Raw genomic sequence first — 26009 nt, 5'->3', positions numbered from 1 at the left:
GTCTTGAATTTAACCTGAAATGTTCCTCTGTTTCTCTCTTCACTACCTGTTCTGCCGAGTATTTTCGGTATTTCTTGTTTTTATTTCAAGGCTTGATCATAGTACTGAGAATATTCCATCTCTCAGTAGGATTTGAGTATTTGTGTATTGTATTTTTTTTAAAGTACTGTAACAATTTACAAACAAATGCCATCTCATTCTCAAAAAAATTTGTTCATAAATTAGTTTTCTCAATATCTGTCTTGTATTTTATCAACTAAGTCTATGCCTGGTTTACTAAGCTGGTGGTTGTTTGTGTTCTTTTGTAGAAAGCATTAAGGGAAATACTAAGTGTATCCCAACTGTACACAATGATCCAGAGGCAGTACCCCAGCTGTCAAAGATTATACCTGCAATACACTTTGCTCTGGATAAAATTCGGAAGGAACTGCCCTGTAGCTTACAGAAAGCAACCATAGATGCAGCATTTAAAAATAATTTAACTGATTACCTGAAGAATTCACTGCAAAAGGCGGCTTTTGCTGAAAATGGGAAATTTCCTCAATTTACTATTCCTGCTTATGAGGAGAAACGATTCTCTTCGTTCCAGCAGAAGAGATCAAATTTATCAAGAATCTTGCGTTCTTATATTTTTTTCCCTCATCGTTATCAGTTTGATGTTTTTAAAGCTGTGGAGATGTTAAACCAATATCCTAATCCTAATATGGAAATGCTTGATCCTCCTGTGTTGGCTGAAGAGGAGCAGAAATTTGATCCTGTACCAGAGATTATTGCTCAGGAACTGGGGAGCCCTCAAATAAACATTGCAGTGGACAGTAATGTCCTTTTGCCTTCTGATAATATAGCTGATCATGATCCTGATAAAATCCGAGAGCTTATTGACTTGATTTATAGCAGGAAAAGGCTTGGGCCAGGGGAGGCTGCTGCAATGAATATTGAAAAGCTTGCACACTGTATATCTGACAAAGATGATCTTGGATTGAAAAGAAAGTTGGAATTTGTTTCTGAGAGGAGCCACAAGCAAATGAAGATTACTGAAGGTAATACAATTGCACTGTAAGTTAATATAATAAACTTTATGGTATACTGAAAATGGTATGCCTAATGTAGTGGTTATTTTAGCTTTTGGCCAAGAACTTTGAATATAACCTAAATAGAAAAAGAAAAACCTACAGCACAATACAGGCCCTTTGGCCCACAATGCTGTGCTGAACATGTACATACTTCAGAAATTACGTAGGGTTACCCATAGCCCTCCTTTTCTAAGCTCCATGTACTTATCCAGGAGTCTCTTTTTAAAAAAAAACCCTATTTTATCTCCCTCCACCACCGTCGCTGGTAGCCTATCCACGCACTCACCACTCTCTGTGTTTTAAGAAAACAACATCTTACCCTCTGTACCTACTTCCAAGCACCTTAAAACTGCCCTCTCTTGTTAGCCATTTCAGCCATCGGGAAAAAGCCTCTGACAATCCACATGATCAGTCTCTCTCATCATCTTATACACCTCTATCAGGTCACCTCTCATCCTCCGTCGCTCCAAGGAGAAAAGGCCAAGTTCACTCAACCTATTCTCATAAGGCATGCTTCCCAATCCAGGCAACATCCTTGTAAATCTCCTCTGCATCCTTCCTACAGTTTCCACATCCTTCCTGTAGTTAGGTGACCAGAATTGAGCACAGTACTCCAAGTGGGGTCTGACCAGGGTCCGATACAGCGGTAACATTACCTCTCGGCTCTTGAACTCAATCCCATGGTTGTTGAAGGCCAATGCACCATAAGTCTTCTTAACCACAGAGTCGACCTGTGCAGCTGCTTTGAGTCTCCTATGGACTCGGACCCCAAGATCCCTCTGATCCTCCACACTGCCAAGAGCTTACCATTAATAGTATATTTTGCCATCATAGTTGACCTACCAAAATGAACCATCTCACACTTAACTGGCTTGAACTCCATCTGCCACTTCTCAGCCCAGTTTTCTTTCTATCAATGTCCTGCCGTAACCTCTGACAGCCCTCCACATTATCCACCACACCTGCAACCTTTCCGTCATCAGCAGATTTACTAATCCATCCCTTCACTTCCTCCTCCAGGTCATGTATAAAAATCATGAAGAGAAGGGTTCCCAGAACAGATCCCTGAGGTACACCACTGGTCCCCAACCTCCATGCAGAATATGACCCGTCTGCAACCACTGTTTGCCTTTTGTGGACCAGCAAATTCTGAATCCACAAAGCAAGGTCCTCTTTACCTCCTTACCTTCTCAATAAGCCTCGCATGGGGTACCTTATCAAATGCCTTGCTGAAATCCATATATACTACATCTACTGCTCTACCTTCATCAATGTGTTTAGTCACATCCTCAAAAAAATTCAATCGCGCTCGTAAGGCACAACCTGCCTTTGACAAAGCCATGCCGGCTATTCCTCATCATATTATGCCTCTCCAAATGCTCGTAAATGCTGCCTCTCAGGATTTTCTCCATCAATTTACCAACCACTGAAGTAAGACTCACTGGTCTTTAATTTCCTGGGTTATCTCAACTCCCATTCTTGAATAAAGGAACAACATCTGCAATCCTCCAGAATCTTTCCCGTCCCCATTGATGATGCAAAGATCATTGCCAGAGGCTCAGCAATTTCCTCCCTTGCCTCCACAGTAGCCTGGGGTATACCTTGTCTGGTCCCAGTGACTTATCCAACATAATGTTTTCCAAAAGCTCCAGCACATCCTCTTAATGTCTATATGCTCAAGCTTTTCAGTCTGCTGTAAGTCATCCCTACAATTGCCACGGTCCTTTTCCATAGTGGATACTGTATTCACTAAGTGCCTCCGCTACCACCTCTGGTTCCATACACACTTTTCCACTGTCACACTTGATTGGTCCTATTCTTTCATGTCTTGTTCTCTTACTCTTCACATACTTGTGGAATGCCTTGGGGTTTTCCTTAATCCTGCTTGCCAAGGCCTTTTCATAGCCCCTTCTGGCTCTCATAATTTCATTCTTAAGCTCCTTCCTGCTAGCCTTATAATTTTTTAGATCTCTATCATTACTTAGTTTTTTGAACCTTTCGTAAGCTCTTCTTTCTTGACTAGATTTTCAACAGCCCTTGTTCACCATGGTTCCTGTACCCTACCACCCTTTCCCTGTCTCATTGGAACGTACCTATGCAGAACACCATGCAAATATCCCCTGAACATTTACCACATTTCTGCTGTATGTTTCCCTGAGAACATCTGTTCCCAATTTATGCTTTCAAGTTCCTCTCTGATAGCTTCATATTTCCCCTTACTCCAATTAAACACTTTCCTAAGTTGTCTGTTCCTATCCCTCTCCAATGCCATGGTAAAGGAGATAGAATTGTGATCTCTATGTCCAAAATGCTCTCCCACTGAGAGACCTGACACCTGACCAGGTCCATTTCCCAATACCAGATTAAGTACAGCCTCTCCTCTTGTAAGCTTATCTGCATGTTGTGTCAGGAAACATTCCTGAACACACCTAACAAACTCCACTCCATCTAAACCCCTTGCTCTAGGGAGATGCCAATCAACATTGGGGAAATTAAAATCTCCCACCACAGCAACCCTGTTATTATTGCTCCTTTCCAGAATCTGTCTCCCTATCTGGTCCTCGATGCCCTGTTGCTATTGGGTTGTCTGTTTTTAAAAAAAAAACAACACCACCCAGTAAAGTTATTGACCCCTTCCTGATCCTAACTTCCAACCACAGACTCAGTAGACAATCCCTCCATGACTTCCTCCTTTTCTGCAGCCGTGTCACTATCTCTGATCAGCAGTGCCACACACCACCTCTTTTGCCTCCCTCCCTGTCCTTTCTGAAACACCTAAAGCCTGGCGCTGTAACTAGCCAATCCTGCCCCTGAGCCATCCAAGTCTTTGTAATGGCCACAACATCAGAGCTCCAAGTACTGATCCACGATCTAAGCTCATCCACTTTGTTCATGATACTCCTTGCATTAAAATAGATGCCTCTCAAACCATCAGTCTGAGCATATCCCTTCTCTATCACCTGCCTATCCTCCCTCTCACTGTCTACAAGTTTTCTTGATTTGTGAGCCAGCTGCCCCTTCCTCCATCTCTTCAGTTATGTTCCCAACCCCCGGCCATTCTGGTTTAAACTCTCCCCAATAGCCTTAGCAAACTTCCCTGCCAGTATATTGGTCGCCCTCAGATTCAAATGCAACCCGTTCTTTTTGTATAGGTCATGCCTGCTCCAAAAGAGGTCTCAATGATCCGGAAATCTGAAACACCTGCCCCCTGCTCCAATCCCTCAGCCAGGCATTTATCCTCCACCGCACTATTCCTATACTCACTGTCACATGGCACAGGCTGTAATCCCAAGATTACTATCTTTGAGACCCTGCTTCTCAACTTCCTTCTTAACGCCCTGTAGTCTGTTTTCTGGGCTTCCTCTCTTTTCCTACCTATGTCGTTGGTACCAATCTGTACCACAACCTCTGGTTGTTCACCTTCCTACCTCAGGATATCATGGATGTAGTCAGAAACATCCCGGAACCTGGCACCTGGGAGGCAAACTATTGTCCGTGTTTCTTTCCTGCGTCCACAGAATCGCTTGTCTGACCCCCTAACTGTAGAGTCTGCTATCACTGCTGCCATCCTCTTCCTTTTCCTACCCTTCTGAGCCACAGGGCCAGACTCTGTGCCAGAGGCACGACCACTGTTGCTTCCCCCAGGTAGGTCATTCCCCCCCCCCCCCGCCCCAACAGTACTCAAACAGGAGTACTTATTGTTAAGGGAGATAGTCACAGGGTTACTCTCTAATATCTGACTCTTGCCCTTTCCTCTCCTGACTTTTACCCACTTATCTGTCTCCCAAGGCCCCAGTGTGACTACTTGCCTCTGGCTCCTCTCTGTCACTTCCTTACTTTCCCTGAATGGGAAAGTCAGCACATATCTATAGAAGTTTGCCAAGGTTTTCAATGAATGGAATGTAAATGATGGTCTTAAAGGATTTTGTGAAATAATGTACCCTAGATGAGGAGAAGGTGGTTCTTGGATCTTCAGTAGTTGTGGATTAATGGTCCATGTATGTACCAAGGCTATATTTTGAGGACAATGGCAAAGTGAAAAATGACAGAAATGCTGTTGACATTTTGGGTCCATAACCCTTTGTCACACCTGAAATATTCTTTTTGTTTACTGCCGATGGTATTTGACTTGTGAGTATTTTCATGTTTTCACACTGTTTAGTTTTTTAATTTCATGAGCAAAATTAAAGTGCATTTTGGAAAGGGATGAAGGAGTTCTGTATCTGCTTTGCACTTTTTAACCTGAAAGCATTAATGCCTCATGCTGGATCTTTTACAATTTATGTGATTGATAAAACAGTGGTGTGATAAAACTGGAATAAGGAAATGTTCGTTGTATCATTGTGGATGTTGTTCAAAAGGATAGCTTTCAACTTGAGACAAAAGAGACTGCAGGTGCTGGAATCGGAATCTGAAAACAATGTGGGAAGATGACTGTGTAAAGTACCATCTATAGAGGCAGAAGATGAGTTAACATTTTGAGTTGAGATCCCGCACAGGGTCTCAAGGTCTAAGTTCAAAGTAAAATATATTAGCAGAGTACATACATATCACCACATACAGCCCCGAAATTCTTTTTCTGTGGGTATACTTAGCAAATCTATAGAAAAGCAACATCAGGAACTGTTAATTGTAAACAAATGTGCAAATGCAGTTATAAATATATAGCAATAAATAATGAGCATGAAATAATACAACAGTACAACAGTCTTTAAATGAGTGTAGCTATCCTTTTTGTTCAAAAGCCTGATGGTCGAGGGGGAGTAACTTTTCTTACCTGGTGGTGCAAGTCCTGAGGCACCTGTACCTTCTACCTGATGGCAGCAGCGAGAAAAGAACACGCCCTGTGTGGTGAAGATCTTTGATTGAAGCTGCTTTTCTACAGCAACTTTTCATGTAGATGTACTCAATGGTTGTACCTGTGATGTACTGGGCTGAATCCACTACCTTTTGTAGGATTTTCCACTTAAAGGCATTGGTGTTCCCATACATGCCATAATGTAGCCAGTCAGCACACATCTATTGAAGTTTGCCAAGGTTTTCAATGACATGCTGAACCTCCACAGGCCCCTGAGGAAGTCAAGGCACTGGCATGTTTTCTTCGCAATAATGTTTGTATGATTGATCCTTGACAGGTCCTCTGAGATAGTGACACACAGGGATTTTAAGTTACTGACCCTCTCCACCTCTGATCCTTCAATGAAGACTGACTGGGGGACCACTGGTTTCCCTCTCCTGAAGTCTACAATCAGTTCCTTGGGCTTGGGGTGACATTGAGTGAAAGATAGTTGTTGTTACACCACTCAGCCAAATTTTCAGTCTCGCTCCTGTATGCATCTGTTTGTTCACTGGGAGCTGAGTACCTAGCCTCTAACCAAATAATCTGCTCATAGTTTTTAAGTTGGTATAATTGGTACATAGATATTGTTGCTGTCCGTTTGTGTGGCACAGATGTTAATTGCCACTTTATCAGCTAAAGTCTAAGGAATTGCAAATGAGACTAAAGATGAACCTTAGAAGTAAGGGTAGGCTCATGCATGTTTTGCCAATGTGAATCTGCAGCTAATGCTTTGTCAGTTCCACTTTCCTTCAATATCTCAAAACCCTTTTGTCCTTTAGATGACAAATAATACAGGTGTTCGTCATTGTAAAGTGGTAATTGGTATTAACTTCGGGATTTTTGCCTAAATCTAGTTTAACATAGAACTCATTGAGAATCGATCACTTTCATTGAATATGATCTTTCTGTGAAACACCATGGAAATGTTGCACAAGGCCGAGATAAATTTTCAGCTGTGCTGTGCTGTAAGTTTATAAAACACATTTTTAAGTAGCTGTATTGTTATTACATTAAAATGTAATGGAGTTGCAAATAGCTCTTTAAACTTGATATTTTAGTTCATGCTTTAATTTTTTTTGTTCTTGTCAAATCTTTCAAAAGTTTAATAAAATTATTTTCCTCACTTAATTGTGTAAATCCTTTAATATGATTGGCTGTTTATGACCAGCAGTTCTGGTAGAAAAGAGCCAATGTTAAGAGTATTCCATACCGCTAGATCTTTTCATGCCATTAGCAAGCATTATTGATTCACTATTGGTCATTGGTGTCATGAGAACCACTTCGAGGTGAATGGTCCATGCTGGGTTGAGCATCAAACTAGCAACTCGTCTTGTAAAAACCAGGCAGTTGCTAAGGAAACAGTGAAAAATGCCGCCCGATGCGCCACAAGGCATGAAAAGGAACAACAACTGGGTGCAAACTTCAGGCCACTTTATTAAAAACAAATATCCACAGCTTTTGAGTTGGAGAAATCCAAAGATTTGCATCTGTCAGTTATGAAGTTCTTCCTTTTCTCAATACTATTCAATTGTTTTTCTGAGAGCACCCATGTTCTGGACTTTCCAATTGATGAAAACAGCCTCTTGACAACCAGCACGTTAATCCTAAAACCTTGTCCAAGGGGATCACTCCCCCAGAGATTATAGGCCAAAATCATCTCCTCGCCAGGATTCAGTCTAGTAATTTATATCTTTGCATTGGCTGAATCTTGTTCATTTAATACCTATTTAATGAAGGTATTTTGGTATTTAGTATTAGGATTTAAACAAATGAATTGCATTAAAAACACACATACTTCTCGTGATTTTGCTTAAACAATTCGATATTTGACTTCAAGTTAGAGGTTGCCAGTGTCATTTAGTTAAATTAGGCTTCAAATACCGTTATTATGAATTGGTTTATATCTCTTTGAAATCTTCAGTGTATGCTGTTAGCATTTTTATTTTTATTGGAAATTAGAACAGATATTTCTGCTTCCAGTGGAAAGTTTGATTTATTATTCACCAAACATAGTTGTTACTCCATTCATTAATTGATTGTGATTGTGTCAGCCAGTCCAAGAATCACCAGGCTGCCTTCCTTTATTAATACCTTTGCAGGGTCATTGGAAGAGGATGCATCCAGGTTATCTGATCCAGTGCCTCAAGTGACAAATGGATTTGGTTTTGGTGATACTTCCTTAAGACAGCATGATCAAACCACAGTATTGGCTCCAGATACTCAAAAACTTGTTGGCTTGCTGCTTGAAGTATTTAAATCTCCCACTTGTCCAAATCCTGGAACAGACTTTCAATCAAACCAGGAAAAAGGGATGCCTGTTTGCCCAAACAGTGATGACCTTCAACAAAGCATTGTGGATTATGATTGGGACCAGAGTAATGTTTCAATTAATGAGGAAACAAAACTGAATCAGCAAAGCATTGATGCTCATACACAACAGAATGAACCAACAAAAGAAGAACACTCAAAAAAAGAAATTATACCTGGACTTGAACAAGAAAGTCCTGGATTAGTTGACAGTGGTTCTGTTTTACCACATAATGATGATAATTTCAGAATAAAAACAAATGATCATCCTTCTGTGGACCATTCATTGCAATTAGGCTTGAAGGCAGAGTACCCAGAGGTAAGGATTGCTGTCCATGATTTTCCATTTAACCATTGTTGGGGAAAGCATTATTCTATGAATTGCAGAATGACCAGCTTCATTATATAAATGGTTCTGATTCATAAGTTAGAAAATATGGGCGATTTAAAAGTATGCGTTCTTATCTGGGGTAATCAGAGGTAAAGAGATTGAAAGGAAATCTGTTTACATGTCTTAACTTGCATCTCTACTCTCACTCAAAGACCAGTACCTAGCATGTGTATGTGCCTGCTCCTTTGTAAAGCTCACTTAACCTCCCACCATGTTTATGTAACAGTAAACATCAATTCCTTTAAATAATGAGGAACATGATTGAGCCCTGCTGTATGCATTTCTGGTCTTAATTGGAGACAACATTTGTTCCCCAAGCCTAATGTCCCCTCAAATCTCTGCATTGCCCTGCAGTTTTGAATTCTATACCCCATCATCATCTGGGTTATTAATAAATAGATGATGAGTGCCTTTGCACAATTGGCTGCTTTCAAAGGATAGTCTCTCCCCCAGCCTTTGATAATATAAATGTGTACAAATTAACACCCTCCAGCAGCTTCCCTTTGAATAATTATAATGCATGGTTTTCCATGTTGCATGATTTGACACCATACAGAGTGAGATTGAACTATATAGCAGAGACAAAAACTAAGTTGATTATTGGAATTGAAAATATTAATTCATTAACTTGCTGCACATGCTGTGTTCTGCATGCAGTACTTAAGTTTTTTTGTTTGCATGCGCAGATGATGAGCTTTAAGAGGCAAAAAATAACAATCACACTGATTACTTAAAAAGAGTGGATCATTAAAATTTCTGAAGTGAAGGTGATGCTGATGAACTTGAGACAAAATAGAGGACTAATTATCCACCACATAATTGATCCAGAAGGATTCTATCCGTATTAAGCAGGGGTCCCTAACCTTTTTGGCACCGCGGACCAGTTTAATATTGACAATATTCTTGTGGACCAGCCGACCGAGGGTGGGGGGGGTGTGTTCAAGTAGGGTTAATCTCACCTCAACATGTCTTTTACAGTTGGGGTTGCCAACTTTCTCACTCCCAAATAAGGGATAAAGGTAGCAGTCAAATCCCGGGACACTTCGCTTCACGCCATTTCGGCACGAAAGGTTTCATAGGAACGCTCTACCTTCGCGGGGGAAATACAGGACAGTTGGCAACCGTATGTTCAAGTTCAATGGTGCGTAACGGAATGAGGAAAGGTGCAGCTATTCATATCGTTTCCTCGCAGCCCGGTAGCACATGCTCTGCGGCCCGGTACCGGTCCACAGCCGGGTGGTTGGGGACCGCTGGTATTAAGAATGACTAGCAGAGAAGCTTACTGATATACTAGTACACATTTTCTGAAGTTAGTCTGGTTTTCATCAGATGTGGGTTCTTTAGTTATCACTGCAAGTACTAAATTCTATTTTGAAATTAAATTATATTGCCAAATACAAACTAATTTTCGTTTTAAACATTTTAGTTCTGCTTGCAGATACCAATCTGATCCATCAATTCCAACATTAGCAAAAGATTGCACGTGCATGCTTGAGGGCCACATTCTTTAAACTTGCAAACCACACAAAACATCATGCTTAGTTTTCCTGTAGTTTCCCATTAGCACAACCTGCTCTCTTGTGCTCTCACAACTCCCGACAAACTCGATTAACCGTAACCTAATCACGAGACAATTTACAATGACCAGTTGGCCTACCCAGCATGATTTTGGATTGGAAGAAAGCCCATGGATTCTACTAGGAAGACGTACAGAGACTTTTTACAGAATGGCACCAGAATTAAATACAGCATTCCAGATTAGCTGTAATAGTATCACAGTAAGCACTAAGCACAGAATAAGGAACTCATTCATCATTCCCTAAAGGGAAATTTCAAATCAGGACTTCTGCATACTTGCAGTACTTTATTTAAATTTGTAAATGTAAGTAAGCCATGGAAGATTTTTCCAACCACCAATCTAATGATGTCTAAAACTGCTTCTGTTATAAAAACATAAAGAAATAGCAAAAGTAGGCTATCTGACCTGTCGAACCTGCTCCGCCATTCAATAAGATCATGGCTGATCTGACCACTCGCTTAACCTATCTATATCTCTCTGCAGACTCTCCATATCCTCTGCACAATTTGCTTTTCTGCTCAATTTAGTGTCATCAGCAAACTTGGGTACCCTACACTTGGTCCCCTCTTCCAGATCATTAATGTGTATCATGAATAGTTGCAGGCCCAGCACTGACCCTGGCAGCACACCGCTCACCACTGATTGCCAACCTATGTATCCCAATTCTGTGCTTTCCATTTGTTAACCAATCCTCTATCCATGCTAATACATCACCCCCAACTCTATTCATCCTTATCTTATGGATAAGTCTTTTATGTGGCACCTTATAGAATGCCTTCTGGAAATCCAAGTAAATAATGTCCATCTGTTCCCCTCTATCCACTGCACTTGTTATATCCTCAAAGAACTCTTAAGTTGGTCAAATAGGACCTTCCTTTGTCGAATCCATGCTGTGTCTGCCTGATGGATCTATTTCTTTCCTCGCTATTTCTTCTTTAATGATAGCTTCAAGCATTTCCCAACTACAGATGTTAAACTAACTGGCTTATAGTTACCTGCCTTATACTGTTTGAATAAATGTTAATTATTTGTTTTAAAATTTTCTGCAAAGATGATCAAAATTCCACAATCACTGGTCTCTCCTTACATTTACAATTTTACTGATAACATGGTAACTGAATGAGTGTTATTAATGAATGATGTAGAGAAGTCTTCTAAAACTGCACTCTGCAGAAGTTGTTCATTCAGGTCCAGCTTGTGATGCACTCCGTACTTCTGATTTCCAAGTTGCTATTTAATTTCTGTTGTCCACTGATTGTGTTATCTATTTTTAGCTGCTTTTGTTTCCTTTAATTTATGAAGCTATTTTGTACAAAGGGCTGTATGTGATGGGAATATGGGATGGGCTGAATGTCTTCCTATTTTGTATGAAGTGAGGAACAACTTTGTATGGATTGAACAACTGTTCTACTTACCACCTGAGGATTCGTGCCCTGATGATCTGCGGGTTATGTTAACATTACCTGACCAAATTGATTTAGAGTACTTTCACGATAATAAATATTTATTGCTTTATTCTGGATTTTTTCTTCAAACCTTTATAAGAAAAATGGTTGAAATTTGAGCTTAACAGAGAAAGATTTAACTCCATTGCAGAAGAGCATCATTAAGGAAATTACAGTTTTTAAAAAAGGGGTTATATTTATCTTGTGGATTTTTTTTTACTGTTAAGGAGCAGAACATAGGAAGTATAAGCAGTCCTGATGGATGTAGTCCTTGTACAAATGTCTCACATGACCAGCTGTTCAGCAAGAAGGTGACCTCTGATTGTACCATTGATAGTGAAATCAATTGGAAGCTTATTCCCATAACAGGTAAGACATTTGTATTTGAGAAAAAAACGATGGTGATTGCCTTCAACTCTTCAAAATCTTACAATTGTGCAAAGGAAACAGATATTTTAAGTAAAAAGATGATGGCATACAATTTTATGACCTTTATTGTGTAAATATTCTCACTTTATAACAGCTTTCATTCTATTCCACCTAGCCTTTCCTGAAGCTTAGACCATTGTGACTGTAAATAATTGTCTTGCCGCCTTTGCAATTAAAATTAGATCTTTGGGTTGTATACTAAAATGGATTACTTGAAGTTAATTTGAAATAGTTTAAAGAAAAATTAACACACTTTGACTTGAACTATTGAACTATTTTATTCATTTGTGTATTTACATGTTCCTTTAAAAACACTGCAAAAAAGATTGTATGTTGGAACTGGCTTAATTTTACAGTCAAAACATTGACGTGTCTTCACTACTTAGTGGAGCATCAATTTATTGAAATATTAATTTTAAAATTTATGCTTTGTACTATTAGTGTCCTGATTTAATAAAATGATTAACACCAAATCTTAAAAGTTACTAAAACAGCTTTGTGTAAGGTTCATAATATGTACAATAATAGTTGTCTCCATTTGTAGATATGAAATCACGGATTGAACAACTGTTCTACTTACCACCAGAGGATTCGTGCCCCGATGATCCACGGGTTATAAATCGGAAGTCAAATATTAATCATTATCAGTCGCCTTCAAATTCTGAAACTGGAGGAGGCAGTGTTTTAAAGGAATATTCTAAAGATTTCCATCACCCTGTTGCAGCTTACAGGACCAATGGCCATCCTTTTGATTTAACAGATGATTCGGCTTCAGGAATTGAAAATACTATTAAATTGGAGTACAACAAGTTCTCAGACAAAATGATGCAAATACTTAAGAAAGAAAAAGTTAAATATGGCCCTGACAACGAAGGACTGATTTTTTCTGCACAGAAGGTTTCAATGCTTTCTAAATATTCAAATATTCAAAAGCACCATATCCCTGTCCAAAATTACATAAATCAATTACGCAAAAGAATGAACTCAATCATTTCTGACTCGTGTCCTGATATATCGCATACAAACTTCCATCTTTATCCATCAGCTTCTCCAGAATTAACTCAAAGAAAACAAAAAAAAATTGAAGGCTGTAGTGAAATTGTACAGCCGTACACAGACTCACAGCTAAAAGGCTTTGTGTGCTTGAAAGAAGATTCCAGCCAATGTTCCAAATCGGGTTATGTAGAACCAATTCCTTGTCAAAACACTAGAGATCTTGGAAGGGGTCTAGAAAGTGGTGCCTCACTTGCTGAGAATATTGTGCAATCACAACAAAAGTCTGCACTAAGTAGTTTTACCTATAGCTCAATAACTGATTCAAATTGCACAACTACAGTGAGAGAGGATTCAAGTTTGATTTTGGATCAAACACTGAGTTTCAGGGACCAGCGGGGATCAGCATGTCTGCTGCAAGAATCCAGTGGAATTGGAGGACCTCCTGAAGCACAACCATGTCTGACCAACTTAATTCAAAGATTAAACCCAGAAGTCTTTTGCAGCTTGGTTGAAATTATTAAGGATGTTCACAAGAACACGGTGAAGTTTTACATTTATGAGGTGAAGAAGACTTCTGTGTGTGCAGAAATTAAGGTATGGTGACTCAAGTAATATCAATATTATTTCAGTAAAGCACAAAGTTAACCAAATTTGGGTCTTAAATACTTCAGGTTATCTGTATTTATTTCTGGTAAGAGTATATGAGTATAATAGAGGCTTGGTCTGATCACATCTAGAGCAGTGCCTTCAGATTATGCACGCACTTGGTCAAAGGCATACAGAAATTTCATAAGGAGATGGTTTTGTGATTTGGGCAGACTATATATCTTGAATTTTAGCTATGGAGGCTTGATTTAGATTTATGTTTAGGAGTTGGACAAAAGTACAGCCATAAATTTTGGGTGACACAGCAGCATGGTAATTAAGGTAACAGTGTGACAGCACCAGTGACCCAGGTTCAATTCTGTCGTTCTCTATAAGGTGTTTGGGCATTCTCCCTGTGACTAAGTATTTTCCTCTGGGTGCTCCGGTTTCCTCCCACATTTCAAAGGTATATGGATCAGTAGGTTAATTGTTCAGATTAGAAGGTTAATTGTTCAAATTGTTCAGATTGGTGTCATTGGGTGGTGTGGATTAATTGGGCTGGAATGGCCTGTGTCAGAGTCACCCAGAATTGTATGGCAAGGAATTAACCAAGCTCAATCTCAGTTTTATTTTGGAGAATTTTGTTCTGTTTTTAGTAACAACTGAATAGATTTCATACTTGTGATGCTTTATGCATAAGGAGGGAAATTTATAACATATTAAATTGAGACATTTTCAATTTTTGTGTGGATCATTCTGCTTAATTTTGCAATTAACTGGCATTGGTAAGGAGGCATGAGAATTTCAAGACATTAATGACATCATTGTATGTTATTGAGCAATTAGACATAACATACATCTTTTAGTTGCAATGATTTTTAATGGTATTTTATGCTATCGGTCGAATTGTGAATTACTTTTTTCCAATTTCTGAATCGTGTAGGGATATTTAACTGGATTGGGTAATAAGGAGTGTCATCCAGAGGAGTTTTTAAAAAGAAAAGCTGGTTCTGTGGATAAATTACTAATTATAATTCAGAATGAAGACATTGCATCTCATATACACAAGGTAAGGAAATCCACAATAAAAGCAGAAAATGGGTCAGACATAATCTGTGGGGGTGGGGGGAAGCAGTTAATGTCTCAGGTCTGAGAACTTTTGTCTGAAGTGGGAAAGGAAAAAAAAAGTTAGTTTTTTTTTAATAGGAGAGATGTTAGGGAAAGGATAGATAAAAGAAGGGCTATGTCCAGTTAGGTTAATGAGGGCAGGCTTTTGAAATGTGTTTAAGGAGAATGCAGAAAATCAGATGGGTGATGAAGGTCAGTAATATGGAAGTGTTGAAGAGAGCGAGGGGAGAAAAGGAGTTGCTGAAGAATTTGCAGAAAAGGAAGCTGGAATATGCTGGGTGCTTGTTAAGAGGTGGTGGACTGCAGAAATTGTTATTGGAAGGGACGATAGAGGGAAAGAGGAAGGCAGCAAACCACTTGGTACGATAATGTGAGGCAATGGACAGGGTTGAGTTATGCTGAGGCCAGAAAAAGAGTGCAAGATCGAAGAAGATGGAGGTGCAGAGTCGCCAACCCCGGATTTGGGATGGCACCCACCGACTGACTGACTGATATGGAGAAATTTATACGTGTTACACACAAACACTTAAAATTTAAGTTTCCAGTCACTTCTACAGTTGGAGCAATACATTTTGAAAAGCAGTGTACAGCTTTTGAGATTTTATTGCGGGAGTCACTTCTCTGATACGGATGTATGTTGCAATATGCTGTATATTGATGCAGGCTATTGTAAAGAAAAATAAATTACCGTAAATTCCAGTGCATAAGCTGAGAATTTGGCCCTAAATTTTCGTCCTAAAATTATGGGGTTGGCTTATACAGAGGGTGCCAACTTTGGAAAAACGAATGCAAGGAAGACAGGCCATATTTATTGGCTGTTTTTGAGTCAAATACAAAAGAAAATACAAACACTTACGAAATTACACAAAAGAAAAGATCTACAAAACACAAACAACAGGAATTCTGCAGATGCTGGAAATTCAAGCAACACACATCAAAGTTGCTGGTGAACGCAGCAGGCCAAGCAGCATCTGTAGGAAAAGGTGCAGTCGACGTTTCAGGCCAAGACCCTTCGTCAGGACTAACTGAAGGAAGAGTGAGTAAGGGATTTGAAAGTTGGAGGGAGAGGAGGAGATCCAAAATGATAGGAGAAGACAGGAGGGGGGGGGATAGAGCCAAGAGCTGGACAGGTGATTGGGGATACTAGAGGATCATGGGACAGGAGGTCCGGGAAGAAAGATGGGAGGGGGGGGGGGACCCAGAGGACGGGCAAGAGGTATATTCAGAGGGAGAAAAAGGAGAGTGAGAGAAAGAATGTGTGCATAAAAATGAGTAACAGATGGGGTACGAGGGGGAGGTGGGGCCTTAGCGGAAGTTAGAGAAGTCGATGTTCATGCCATCAGGTTGGAGGCTACCCAGACGGAATATAAGGTGTTGTTCCTCCAACCTGAGTGTGGCTTCATCTTTACAGTAGAGGAGGCCGTGGATAGACATGTCAGAATGGGAATGGGATGTGGAATTAAAATGTGTGGCCACTGGGAGATCCTGCTTTCTCTGGCGGACAGAGCGTAGATGTTCAGCAAAGCGGTCTCCCAGTCTGCGTCGGGTCTCGCCAATATATAGAAGGCCACATCGGGAGCACCGGACGCAGTATATCACCCCAGTCGACTCACAGGTGAAGTGTTGCCTCACCTGGAAGGACTGTTTGGGGCCCTGAATGGTGGTAAGGGAGGAAGTGTAAGGGCATGTGTAGCACTTGTTCCGCTTACACTGATAAGTGCCCGGAGGGAGATCAGTGGGGAGGGATGGGGGGTACGAATGGACAAGGGAGTTGTGTAGGGAGCGATCCCTGCGAAATGCAGAGAGGGGAGGGAGGGAAAGATGTGCTTAGTGGTGGGATCCTGTTGGAGGTGGCGGAAGTTACGGAGAATAATATGTTGGACCCGGAGGCTGGTGGGGTGGTAGGTGAGGACCAGGGGAACCCTATTCCTAGTGGGGTGGCGGGAGGATGGAGTGAGAGCAGATGTACGTGAAATGGGGGAGATGTGTTTAAGAGCAGAGTTGATAGTGGAGGAAGGGAAGCCCCTTTCTTTAAAAAAGGAAGACATCTCCCTCGTCCTAGAATGAAAAGCCTCATCCTGAGAGCAGATGCGGTGGAGACGGAGGAATTGCGAGAAGGGGATGGCGTTTTTGCAAGAGACAGGGTTTGAAGAGGAATAGTCCAGATAGCTGTGAGAGTCAGTAGGCTTATAGTAGACATCAGTGGATAAGCTGTCTCCAAAGACAGAGACAGAAAGATCTAGAAAGGGGAGGGAGGTGTCGGAAATGGACCAGGTAAACTTGATGAGGGCAGGGTGAAAGTTGGAGGCAAAGTTAATAAAGTCAACGAGTTCTGCATGCGTGCAGGAAGCAGCACCAATGCAGTCGTCGATGTAGCAAAGGAAAAGTGGTGGACAGATACCAGAATAGGCACGGAACATAGATTGTTCCACAAACCCAACAAAAATCTACAAAACACATTGTTTCTCAATTTACTTGTACACACTGTCGTCAAACGTTCAGAGCTTGAAACTCACAGTCTTCATTATCTGACTCTCTGAAAATCGCATCCCATTCTTTGGCAGTCACCATATCATCGTAAGGATTGTCAGTTTCTGCTTCGACATCATCATTTGCAGCTTTACTGGCTGCCAAATCTCCATTGTCTTCTTCCCAAACCAAATCATCTTCAGTGCCATCCAAAACATTGCTGATGCTGCACGTGAAGGCCTTCACAATGCACTCGGCCTTCATTTCCTCCCACGATTGTACGACCCACTTGCAAACTGTAGCTAGGGATGCGGCCCTCATATTTCCCGCTGGAGTGAATGACTGATTTCCAGATATCATCCACTCGTTCCACTGTTGACGCATGAATTCTTTTGAATGCTTTGTTTAAACTCACATCTAGTGGCTGGAGCACGGACGTCAAACCACCAGGGATGACTACAATGTCTATATTTTCAGCTTTCAATGCTGCTTTTGTCTCACCTGACAAGTGCGCTTTGAACATGTCCCAGACAAGTAGCAACTTCCTTCCTGAAACCTTTGGGACATTGACTCCATCCAGCCGCGTTCTTGAACGTAAACAAAAACACCACGCAAGAATTTTTCTTTTTTTGGGAATGTTTTCCTCTTAAAAATCACCATTGGTGGTAGTTTGGTCCCATAAGTCATACACGTTAACACGACAGTAAAATGTTGCTTCTCGTGTCCAGTTGTTTTGACAAGGACTGTTTTCTCCCCCTTCCAATTGACAGTGCGGTTGCCAGCAAAATCAAAGCATCCATGTTACCAATCAGTGAGAGCGGGTAAGAATGTGCCTTTCGATGTTTGATTGCAAACTATTGGAAGGCCATAATCTTAATTCTCAAGGTCACTCAGTAACTTCTGAGCAATCTTTGTTTTTTGTCTCAACACAAGATCACGTCTGTCCATAAATCGGGTGCACCAACCTGGCGTAGCTTTGAACTTTTCGCTGACCTCAGTGTTTTTCGGCCCATTTCAGCGCTTGAACTTGAATCATTTCTCTGGTAACTGTGTATCCAGGCAATCGCTGGTGATTCACCCACTCTCAAACTTTTTCTTCCAGTTCTGGCCTCTGGCATGTTTTCCCACAGTTTGCACATTTTGTCTTTGGCATTTCCCTCAGCATGTCCTCTGCCTTTCTCCACGCTCTCACTTGTTTCTCATTTACACAAAACTTCTTAGCAGCTGCAGAATTATTCGTTCCTTTAGCAAAATCAACAACCTTCAGCTTGAAGCCAGCATTATATTGCATTCGCTTTAATCTTTTGTACATGGTCGCAAACTCAATACTGAGTACACGTACTGATCCCACCATCCCGTGTTATGTTTTAACGAGATTATGATGGGCGCTAAATGGTTTCACAGGGTTACACTTCAGAGGATTCTTTACCATTGGGAACCTAATCCAAAACTTCCCTCCCTGATTTATTTATTAAGAATTGGCTTGTAACTCTCTACAATGTGTAGGCCTATTTTCTTAGCAGGTACTGGTTCACAAAATTTCCAGGTTCCGGATCTGGCAAAGCTGAGTACCAGCATGTGAGATCTTGTTCTCTTTTCTGGTTATATCAAAAACCTCTGCAAAGGGGTCGGCTTATACAAGGGTAGCATGAAGAGTCACTTTTCTAACTTTGAAAATGGGTCGGCTTATACACTGGAATTTACGGTAACTGCCTGCAGTTAGTGAAAGGATAGTTATTAGCCAGAGGGGCTTATTGCTATGTGGTCAGATATGTTTTGAGCATGCTTTTTTTTTTGTTGGGGAGTGAAGGGTTGAGCATTGAAATACAGTGGTTAATAACTGAGTGTTAAATATTTCCAATATTGGTCCAAAGTTGAAGCCCAACCTATCCAGTAAACCAAGTTGTATTTTCTAATAGCAGGGAGTTCAAAGTTCAAGTTTAAGTTTGTCATTCAAGCATACATGAATACCCATGATTACAGCCAAGCAGCTGAGTTTCGTTCAGTTCAGACACAGTTTCCACGTGTAGACATTATCACACTGTAAGTTTACTTATTTAACTTTATATGGAAATGTTTGTTTTTGAGAAGTTTAATTTAATTACAGGTTCCATTTTTGACCTCATTAAAGAAGTTATCCTGTGTCAGTTTTGCTGGAGTGGATAGTTTGGATGATGTACAGAATCGCACGTATAATGAACTGTTTGTGTCTGGTGGCTTTGTGGTGTCAGATGAAATGGTCTTGAATCCTGAATGTATTTCAGTAGGTAAGTTGTCTACTGCAGCTTGGCTGTGAATTGCCAGCTACAATTACTTGAGTTGTTTTTTCCAAGTATCCTTTGGTGAGCCTTTGGAACAAAACCAAGTGAAATTGATGACAGGAGGCTTTAAAATGTATCAGTAAGTTCTATTTCTACTCCTGCTTTGCATGCTCAACTCTGTTGAAACTTCATTTTAAATTTTAAATACAGGGTTTGTTTTGCCTGCCCAGATGGGATAAAAATACCTGCTACTCTATTTTATTGGAGGAGCGGAGAAGAAGAGAATTAATTCACTGCTGTCTTGCTGCTAATCTCATCATATTTCAGAACTGAAGATGGGATAGGTTAAAGGCTTCAGGTTTTCATCTTGTATATTTGTAAATATTAAACATAGCACTGGGTTGTTCCAGATTGAAAGCTAGGGCAGATATTTTCACATGTTATTTTTTAAATCTTGAATATCTTTATTGCATTTAAATGCTAATTACTTATTAACTATATCAAATATTCCATCCAGCTAAACTCAAGATATTCCTGGACTTCCTTAACAGTTTGAGCACAACCGAAAGCAAATGGGTCTGGAAAGTTCACTGTAAAATACACAAGAAGTTAAAGGAGATGGCAAGGTTAGTGGAATATGCCTTAGTTTTTATTAATTAAAAACAACTATAATCTGTTCAAATGTCATGAAATATTAATGATATTTGACTCCTGTTAAAATAATTAATATTCTTACACCAGTTGTGCACTGTTGGAAGTTTCCTGCAGTTTAGGTTTCTAAAGTGATTCTTCCACAACTTTGTCCCTGTGTTTGGAGGCGTTTGAAATTGTCTTTGCTGGATTGAAGCTTGATAGATATCATTGCTTTTATCAAGGATAAGTGAACAAAAATCCCCTTTCAGGAAACTCCAGGGTATTGAATATAATCTTCAATAGCTAGGGCTTTTACAAGTATTCTGAAGCAGTATGCTGAGTTCATTTGACTTCAAAACTGTTCCTGGTTAAAATTTGAAATCCCCTTTTGAATTGTAAAAGGAAAACTCCTATGAAATTTATTTTATACAAACTGCCATAATCTGCAAGGGGACTCGAGTTCTTGTGCTTCTTCCCATTCCTTTTCCATTTTATATCTCATTTCCTCATAGATGTCGTTCCAGTAGTGCCTTTCAGTACAGCCATGGCATAATGTCTACAGCAAGCAAATTTTCCATTACTATATATGAATGTGTGATAAATTTCTTTTGTATTAAATAAAATATTTATTGTGGTATTTAACCAATTAAATTATTATGGCTAGTTTTTTAGTTCCTCCTTAACTTCCATATCTAACTTTGCTGCTGCCTTCAGGGATTCTTGGTCATGCATACAAAGGTTTCTAAGTACTCTCCAAGATGCTGTGACACCTATTGATATTAATCCACCCAAGACGCATCCTGTCACACTTTGTATTAAATTCCATTTATCCTCTATCTGCTTTACCAACTCATTTATCACTCTGCAGCTAAAGGTTTTGCTTCTTTGTGTTGGCCCTCCCCTGGTCATGGTCAACCATGGATATTGTGTCCTAACTGTCTGTAGGACATGGAGAGCAATCAATTGCCCGTGCAGCAAGCTCCCCTTCTCCACGCACCTGATGAATCCAAAGGATCGGTAGAGACCGATACAGTTTGGGATCAGCGGCATTGCAGGAGTTGCCAGTCAGTGTTGAACTCAATGTAGGATGGTCTTGGGAATTCAAGCTCTGGATTTTCATCAGGGTTTGCTTCAGAAGCCTTTCCCATGAGTGGGCGTAGCTGCAAGGCAGTGGAGTTTTTCTTCTAGATGAGCTACCAACCGCAGCTGATGAGTCCCATCTGCCCGAAGTGAATGGTTTTAAGGCACCAGTAGCCTGCCTTGACAGGAGGGGGAGGGATAGAGCCAAGAGCTGGACAGGTGATAGGCAAAAGGGGATACGAGAGGATCATGGGACAGGAGGTCCGGGAAGAAAGACGGGGGTGGGGGGGGAACCCAGAGGATGGGCAAGAGGTATATTCAGAGGGAGAAAAAGGAGAGTGAGATCTTCTCCTGTCTTCTCCTATCATTTTGGATCTCCCCCTCCCCCTCCAACTTTCAAATCCCTTACTCACTCTTCCTTCAGTTAGTCCTGACGAAGGGTCTCAGCCTGAAACGTCGACTGCACCTCTTCCTACAGATGCTGCCTGGCCTGCTGTGTTCACCAACAACCTTGATGTGTGATGGCTGTTGTGTTTAAATCCTGGAATTTACTACCCAGCAACTTTTTGGGAGCATCTTCACCACCATATGCTGGAGCAATTCAATAAAACATCCTTTCATTTTTTCCCAACATCCCTGTAGGACTTGATATTGGACAGATGTGTTGTGAATTAGGCTATTTATAATGCACAGTAGTAGAACCTAGGACAGTTTAGCACAGTACAAGCCCTTTCAATATCGAAAGTAATACTTGGAAGCTACAATAATGCTCTTATGTTATTTTACTTATTTAGAAATTTAGCATGGAACAGGCTCTTCTGGCCCAACAAGCTGCACTGTCCAGCAACTCATCTAATCACAGGACAATTTGCAATGCCCAATTAACCTACTAACTGGTACATCTTTGGACTGTGGGAAGAAACCAAAGCACCCAGAGGAAACCGCGTGATTCATGAGGAGAACGTACAAACTCCTTACAGAGAGTGAACTTCAAACTCTGGAATACCTTTAGTTGTAGTAGTGTTACGCTAACTGCTATGTTACCATGGCACACCAGTATTAGCGAACATAGTGCATTCAGTGTCTTAAGTTTTGGAATATTATGAAAATTTTTAATGTGTTTGAACCACCATGCATAATTCTAGGGCCTATGAATGTGTGTATATAAATAAATACATTCTCTCTCCTTTTTCTCCCTCTGTCCCTCTGACTATACCCCTTGCCCATCCTCTGGGGGTTCCCCACCTCCCCTCCCCCTTTTCCTTCTCCCTGGGCCTCCTGTCCCATGATCCCCTCATATCCCTTTTGCCAATCACCTGTCTCAGCTCTTGGCTCCATCCCTCCCCCTCCTGTCTTCTCCTATCATTTCGGATCTCCCCCTCCCCCTTTCAAATCTCTTACTAACTCTTCCTTCAGTTAGTCCTGACGAAGGGTCTCGGCCCGAAACGTCGACTGTACCTCTTCCTAGAGATGCTGCCTGGCCTGCTGCGTTCACCAGCAACTTTGATGTGTGTTGCTTGAGTTTCCAGCATCTGCAGAATTCCTTGTGTTTGCTACCCTCTAGGATGTATCAACAAGCCATTTTTTTATGAATGAACCTAATGTTATTTCTTTTAGTATTAATTTTTTTAAAACTTGCCACCTGCTTCAGAATGTCTGTGATCATAATTTTTTGTAAATAGTGAAAAATGTTTTTTGGCTATCCTGAACTGTTAATCATCATTTTATGGGTGGTCTACTTAAGGGTGGTGGTTGTGATATCACTAGGTTGAGAGCTCTGCCTCCGGAAGAATTTAGTGCTTTTAGCACTGCAAGACATAGGCCTGGATTTGCAGATTCTAGCCCATTGGCTCCAGTTCCCTTTCCACGTTACCTGGAGTATTTATAACATTAGATTTTTATTTCAGATTTTTTATTGTCTGCTGTATTTTGCTTTCATGCACATAAACATGTTTGGGCTATTTAATGTGAGGTATCACAGAATTATTAGAAAAGATAAAAATTGAAATATCAGGAATTTTAAAGTAGCTTTTTGTTTTGTATTGCCCCAGCAAATCAGTGAACACTTCAGTAATTACTTTCTGGGCTCACTGTCAACATAAATGTGAAGTGACTTACAATCCTCAATGTGAATCAATTACACCTTGTTTGGGACAACACAGTGGTACAGCAATTCCTGCCTCATAGCTGCAGTGACTTGAGTTTGGTGATGTCTGTATGGACTTCGCACATTCTGAGTGTGAACATGTAGGTTTAATCCTGGGTATCTGTTACTTTCCATTTACCAAAGACTTGTTGGTAGATGGAAACAAATTTCCTTCAGAATAAGTGATGATGGACACATGAGAAACCAGTAGGTTACATGGAAATATGTGGGAGATGAAACTGAGGTAATTGCTTTGGGAGCCAACAGATTTATTAAGCAAATATTAGAAAGATACTGCTTTGTTTACTTTGTCATATGTATAATGAAACTGTTTTTGTTTACATGCTCTTATAGGACTAATACAGCAGCCTTCAATATTCTAACCCTTCTGAATAAATATCAGAAACATAACTTAGTAGAAGTTCTGTCCTATCATGATTGTGACTCCAGATCACGAACAACAATTGATTTAGACTGTTTAATCAAACTACAAGCTCAGACCATACAACACAGACATGTTGTTTTTCTGACTGGTAAGTAGTATGTTTTAACTGCAATTCTACTTTTCTTGTTTAACCAAATTATTTCTTGATCTTTTGATTTCTTTTTCTGCCCCCCCCCCCCCAGAGAAATTTATGGAGCCCCTTTCCAATTACGTAGAGTGTGGAGTGGTCGTTGCTTGTATTGATGACTTTGTAAAAAACTTCAATAGCCTTATTGGCTTTCATAGTTCAAACATGGAAGATAAACAGCTACTAAGATTAGGACCTCAAGATAGCTTGCAAAAAAAGTAAAATGTACTGGAAAACTAGCTGATTTTCTAGATAATTCTGCAGGTAAATGCTGAAAGAAGACCCACGAGTTTTGTATTTGGACCTGTATTCCAATCAACATAACTTATCTGAATATAATTGACGTTTGTTGAAAGAAAAGTAAAGAAAAACAGAGACATGATGCATTCAAAGATTTATGTTGGTTCTGGAATTAAGTACATAAGATTTGTGTCTTCACCTGAGTGCAATAATGAGAAAAATCTGAATATTGTGAATAGAATTTTGAATGTCTGGAGTATCTTTTTTTAAAAGAAAAATGTATTATGTTTGTCATACTTAGAATCTGATGTTTATTTCTAATCATCGATAAAACATCCATAGGTAAAACAAGACTTATCCTGCATAAAATACAGGAAGTTTTTAAAAAGATGGCATAATTTATTTTAATTCATTGACATTGTAAATCTCTTGTATAAAGTGTATATTTTTTTTTTGGAAAAGTGAGGAATTCCAAGGGAATTAAGCTGGTACAGCTTAAAACAAATTTTAAAAAGTGGATATCTTTTGCTGTTTTAAGAGCATAACCTAAATCAGGAATACTTTTTGTTTAAATAGTACATTTCCTACTAATGGAAATTGCCTTGGAGTTGAGCCTGATTGGGCAATGGAGCTAATAAATGAAAATGATTCTGGAACAGTCTCAAGATTGATAATACAGTTCATGATCTGTGGCTTCTACTTTGGGAGCTTAGAATAAGTAAACCTTGGTAAACCTACGATAGACCATGGAATGAGGGTCTGGGGAGAGCCAGTGTTTGGTTATCATATTATGCTGTACTTAGAATGTCTGCTAATATAAGATTGAACTGTGGAAATGGTACATTATATCATAAAAGTATAAATGTTAGTGACTGGCTCAGTTAAGTTTTAAATTTTATTTTAAAAGTTGTCAAGGAATGTTCAGGTTTTTAAGATATCAATGAAAAGATTATCATGTTTAAATTTGCTCAATTATTTGACAAAAATATTTTCATCGGTAATTTCTAATGGCCGTGTCCATTTTCTTCCAACTCCATGGAGTTGGGAAAAGTGGAAAATGCTGATGCAGAAAACTTCTGAACAAATGAAGGAAACAATGAAGAAGAGGATATGTCATTAGATTCTGAAGATAGCTTACCACAGACGGAAACCTGTATTGACAAATCTAAGGCTCTGAATAATATTGCTAATATTTCACAAAATGAAGTACAACGGATTAAAGGAAAATGGACTCACTCATTTGAGTCCGTAAGGCAAGCATTAGAGGATGCAACTTCAAAACTGATTGAAACCAATATTTCTACAACCTCTTTGCAAATGTCAAAGCAAATGGCAAAGACTCAGGAGGAGGAACAGGATTTGCATACACCAATAATTCTTTCTACTCACATTCACAAATAGAATTGAACTACAGGAATTTTAATGTAATTACTCAGTTTTCTAGCAAGTGGAATTAAGCCATTATATATTTCATCTCTGAATCAGAATTACCAAGACGGTTATTTTTTACCTGGATATGATCAAAATTAGGCTTGTAATAACAGCTGGGAAAATTCCTGGTATTCAAAATTGCCAAGCCTGTCTTACCAGTAGTGATGGCGAAAGATACATGAGCAGTATCATTGAATTTAGCATTTTTGGTGGAGTTTTCCATTGAAAGCTTATTCAGGTTGAATGCATCAAGTAATGTCACCACTGTATTCTTATTTGTTCCTTATCCTTTGCTTGATCCTGATAGGATTTTATTCCAAAGGACAACTAAACAGGCGTATGAATTAGTGACTTGGTTTGAATATTAAACTATTGAGTTAGATTTACTTTCTTTTACAGTAACC

General features: G+C 39.8%; 1 protein-coding gene across 2 annotated transcripts in view; it reads left to right on the top strand.

Moving 5' to 3' along the window:
- The window catches only part of tasora (transcription activation suppressor a), a 57748-nt gene extending 32183 nt beyond the window's left edge, over positions 1 to 25565 (top strand). The window contains exons 14-22 of one of the 2 annotated variants that reach the window (XM_072280414.1): positions 309 to 1040; positions 8013 to 8539; positions 11863 to 12004; positions 12609 to 13654; positions 14589 to 14714; positions 19350 to 19509; positions 20021 to 20129; positions 23717 to 23895; positions 23990 to 25565. In XM_072280414.1, the coding sequence (XP_072136515.1) occupies positions 309 to 1040; positions 8013 to 8539; positions 11863 to 12004; positions 12609 to 13654; positions 14589 to 14714; positions 19350 to 19509; positions 20021 to 20129; positions 23717 to 23895; positions 23990 to 24156 (3188 nt within the window). In that variant the 3' untranslated portion in view covers positions 24157 to 25565. Of the gene's footprint in view, positions 1 to 308; positions 1041 to 8012; positions 8540 to 11862; positions 12005 to 12608; positions 13655 to 14588; positions 14715 to 19349; positions 19510 to 20020; positions 20130 to 22010; positions 23896 to 23989 lie in introns of those variants that run through there. The other variant, XM_072280415.1, reaches the window with a different exon arrangement.
- Positions 25566 to 26009: the final 444 nt, after the last annotated feature.

The sequence above is a fragment of the Mobula birostris genome, chromosome 16 (genome assembly GCF_030028105.1).
Source record: "Mobula birostris isolate sMobBir1 chromosome 16, sMobBir1.hap1, whole genome shotgun sequence".
NCBI classification, from domain to species: domain Eukaryota; kingdom Metazoa; phylum Chordata; class Chondrichthyes; order Myliobatiformes; family Myliobatidae; genus Mobula; species Mobula birostris.
The sequence above is the reverse complement of the archived record's forward strand: the minus strand, read 5'-3'. Positions and strand labels throughout refer to the sequence as shown.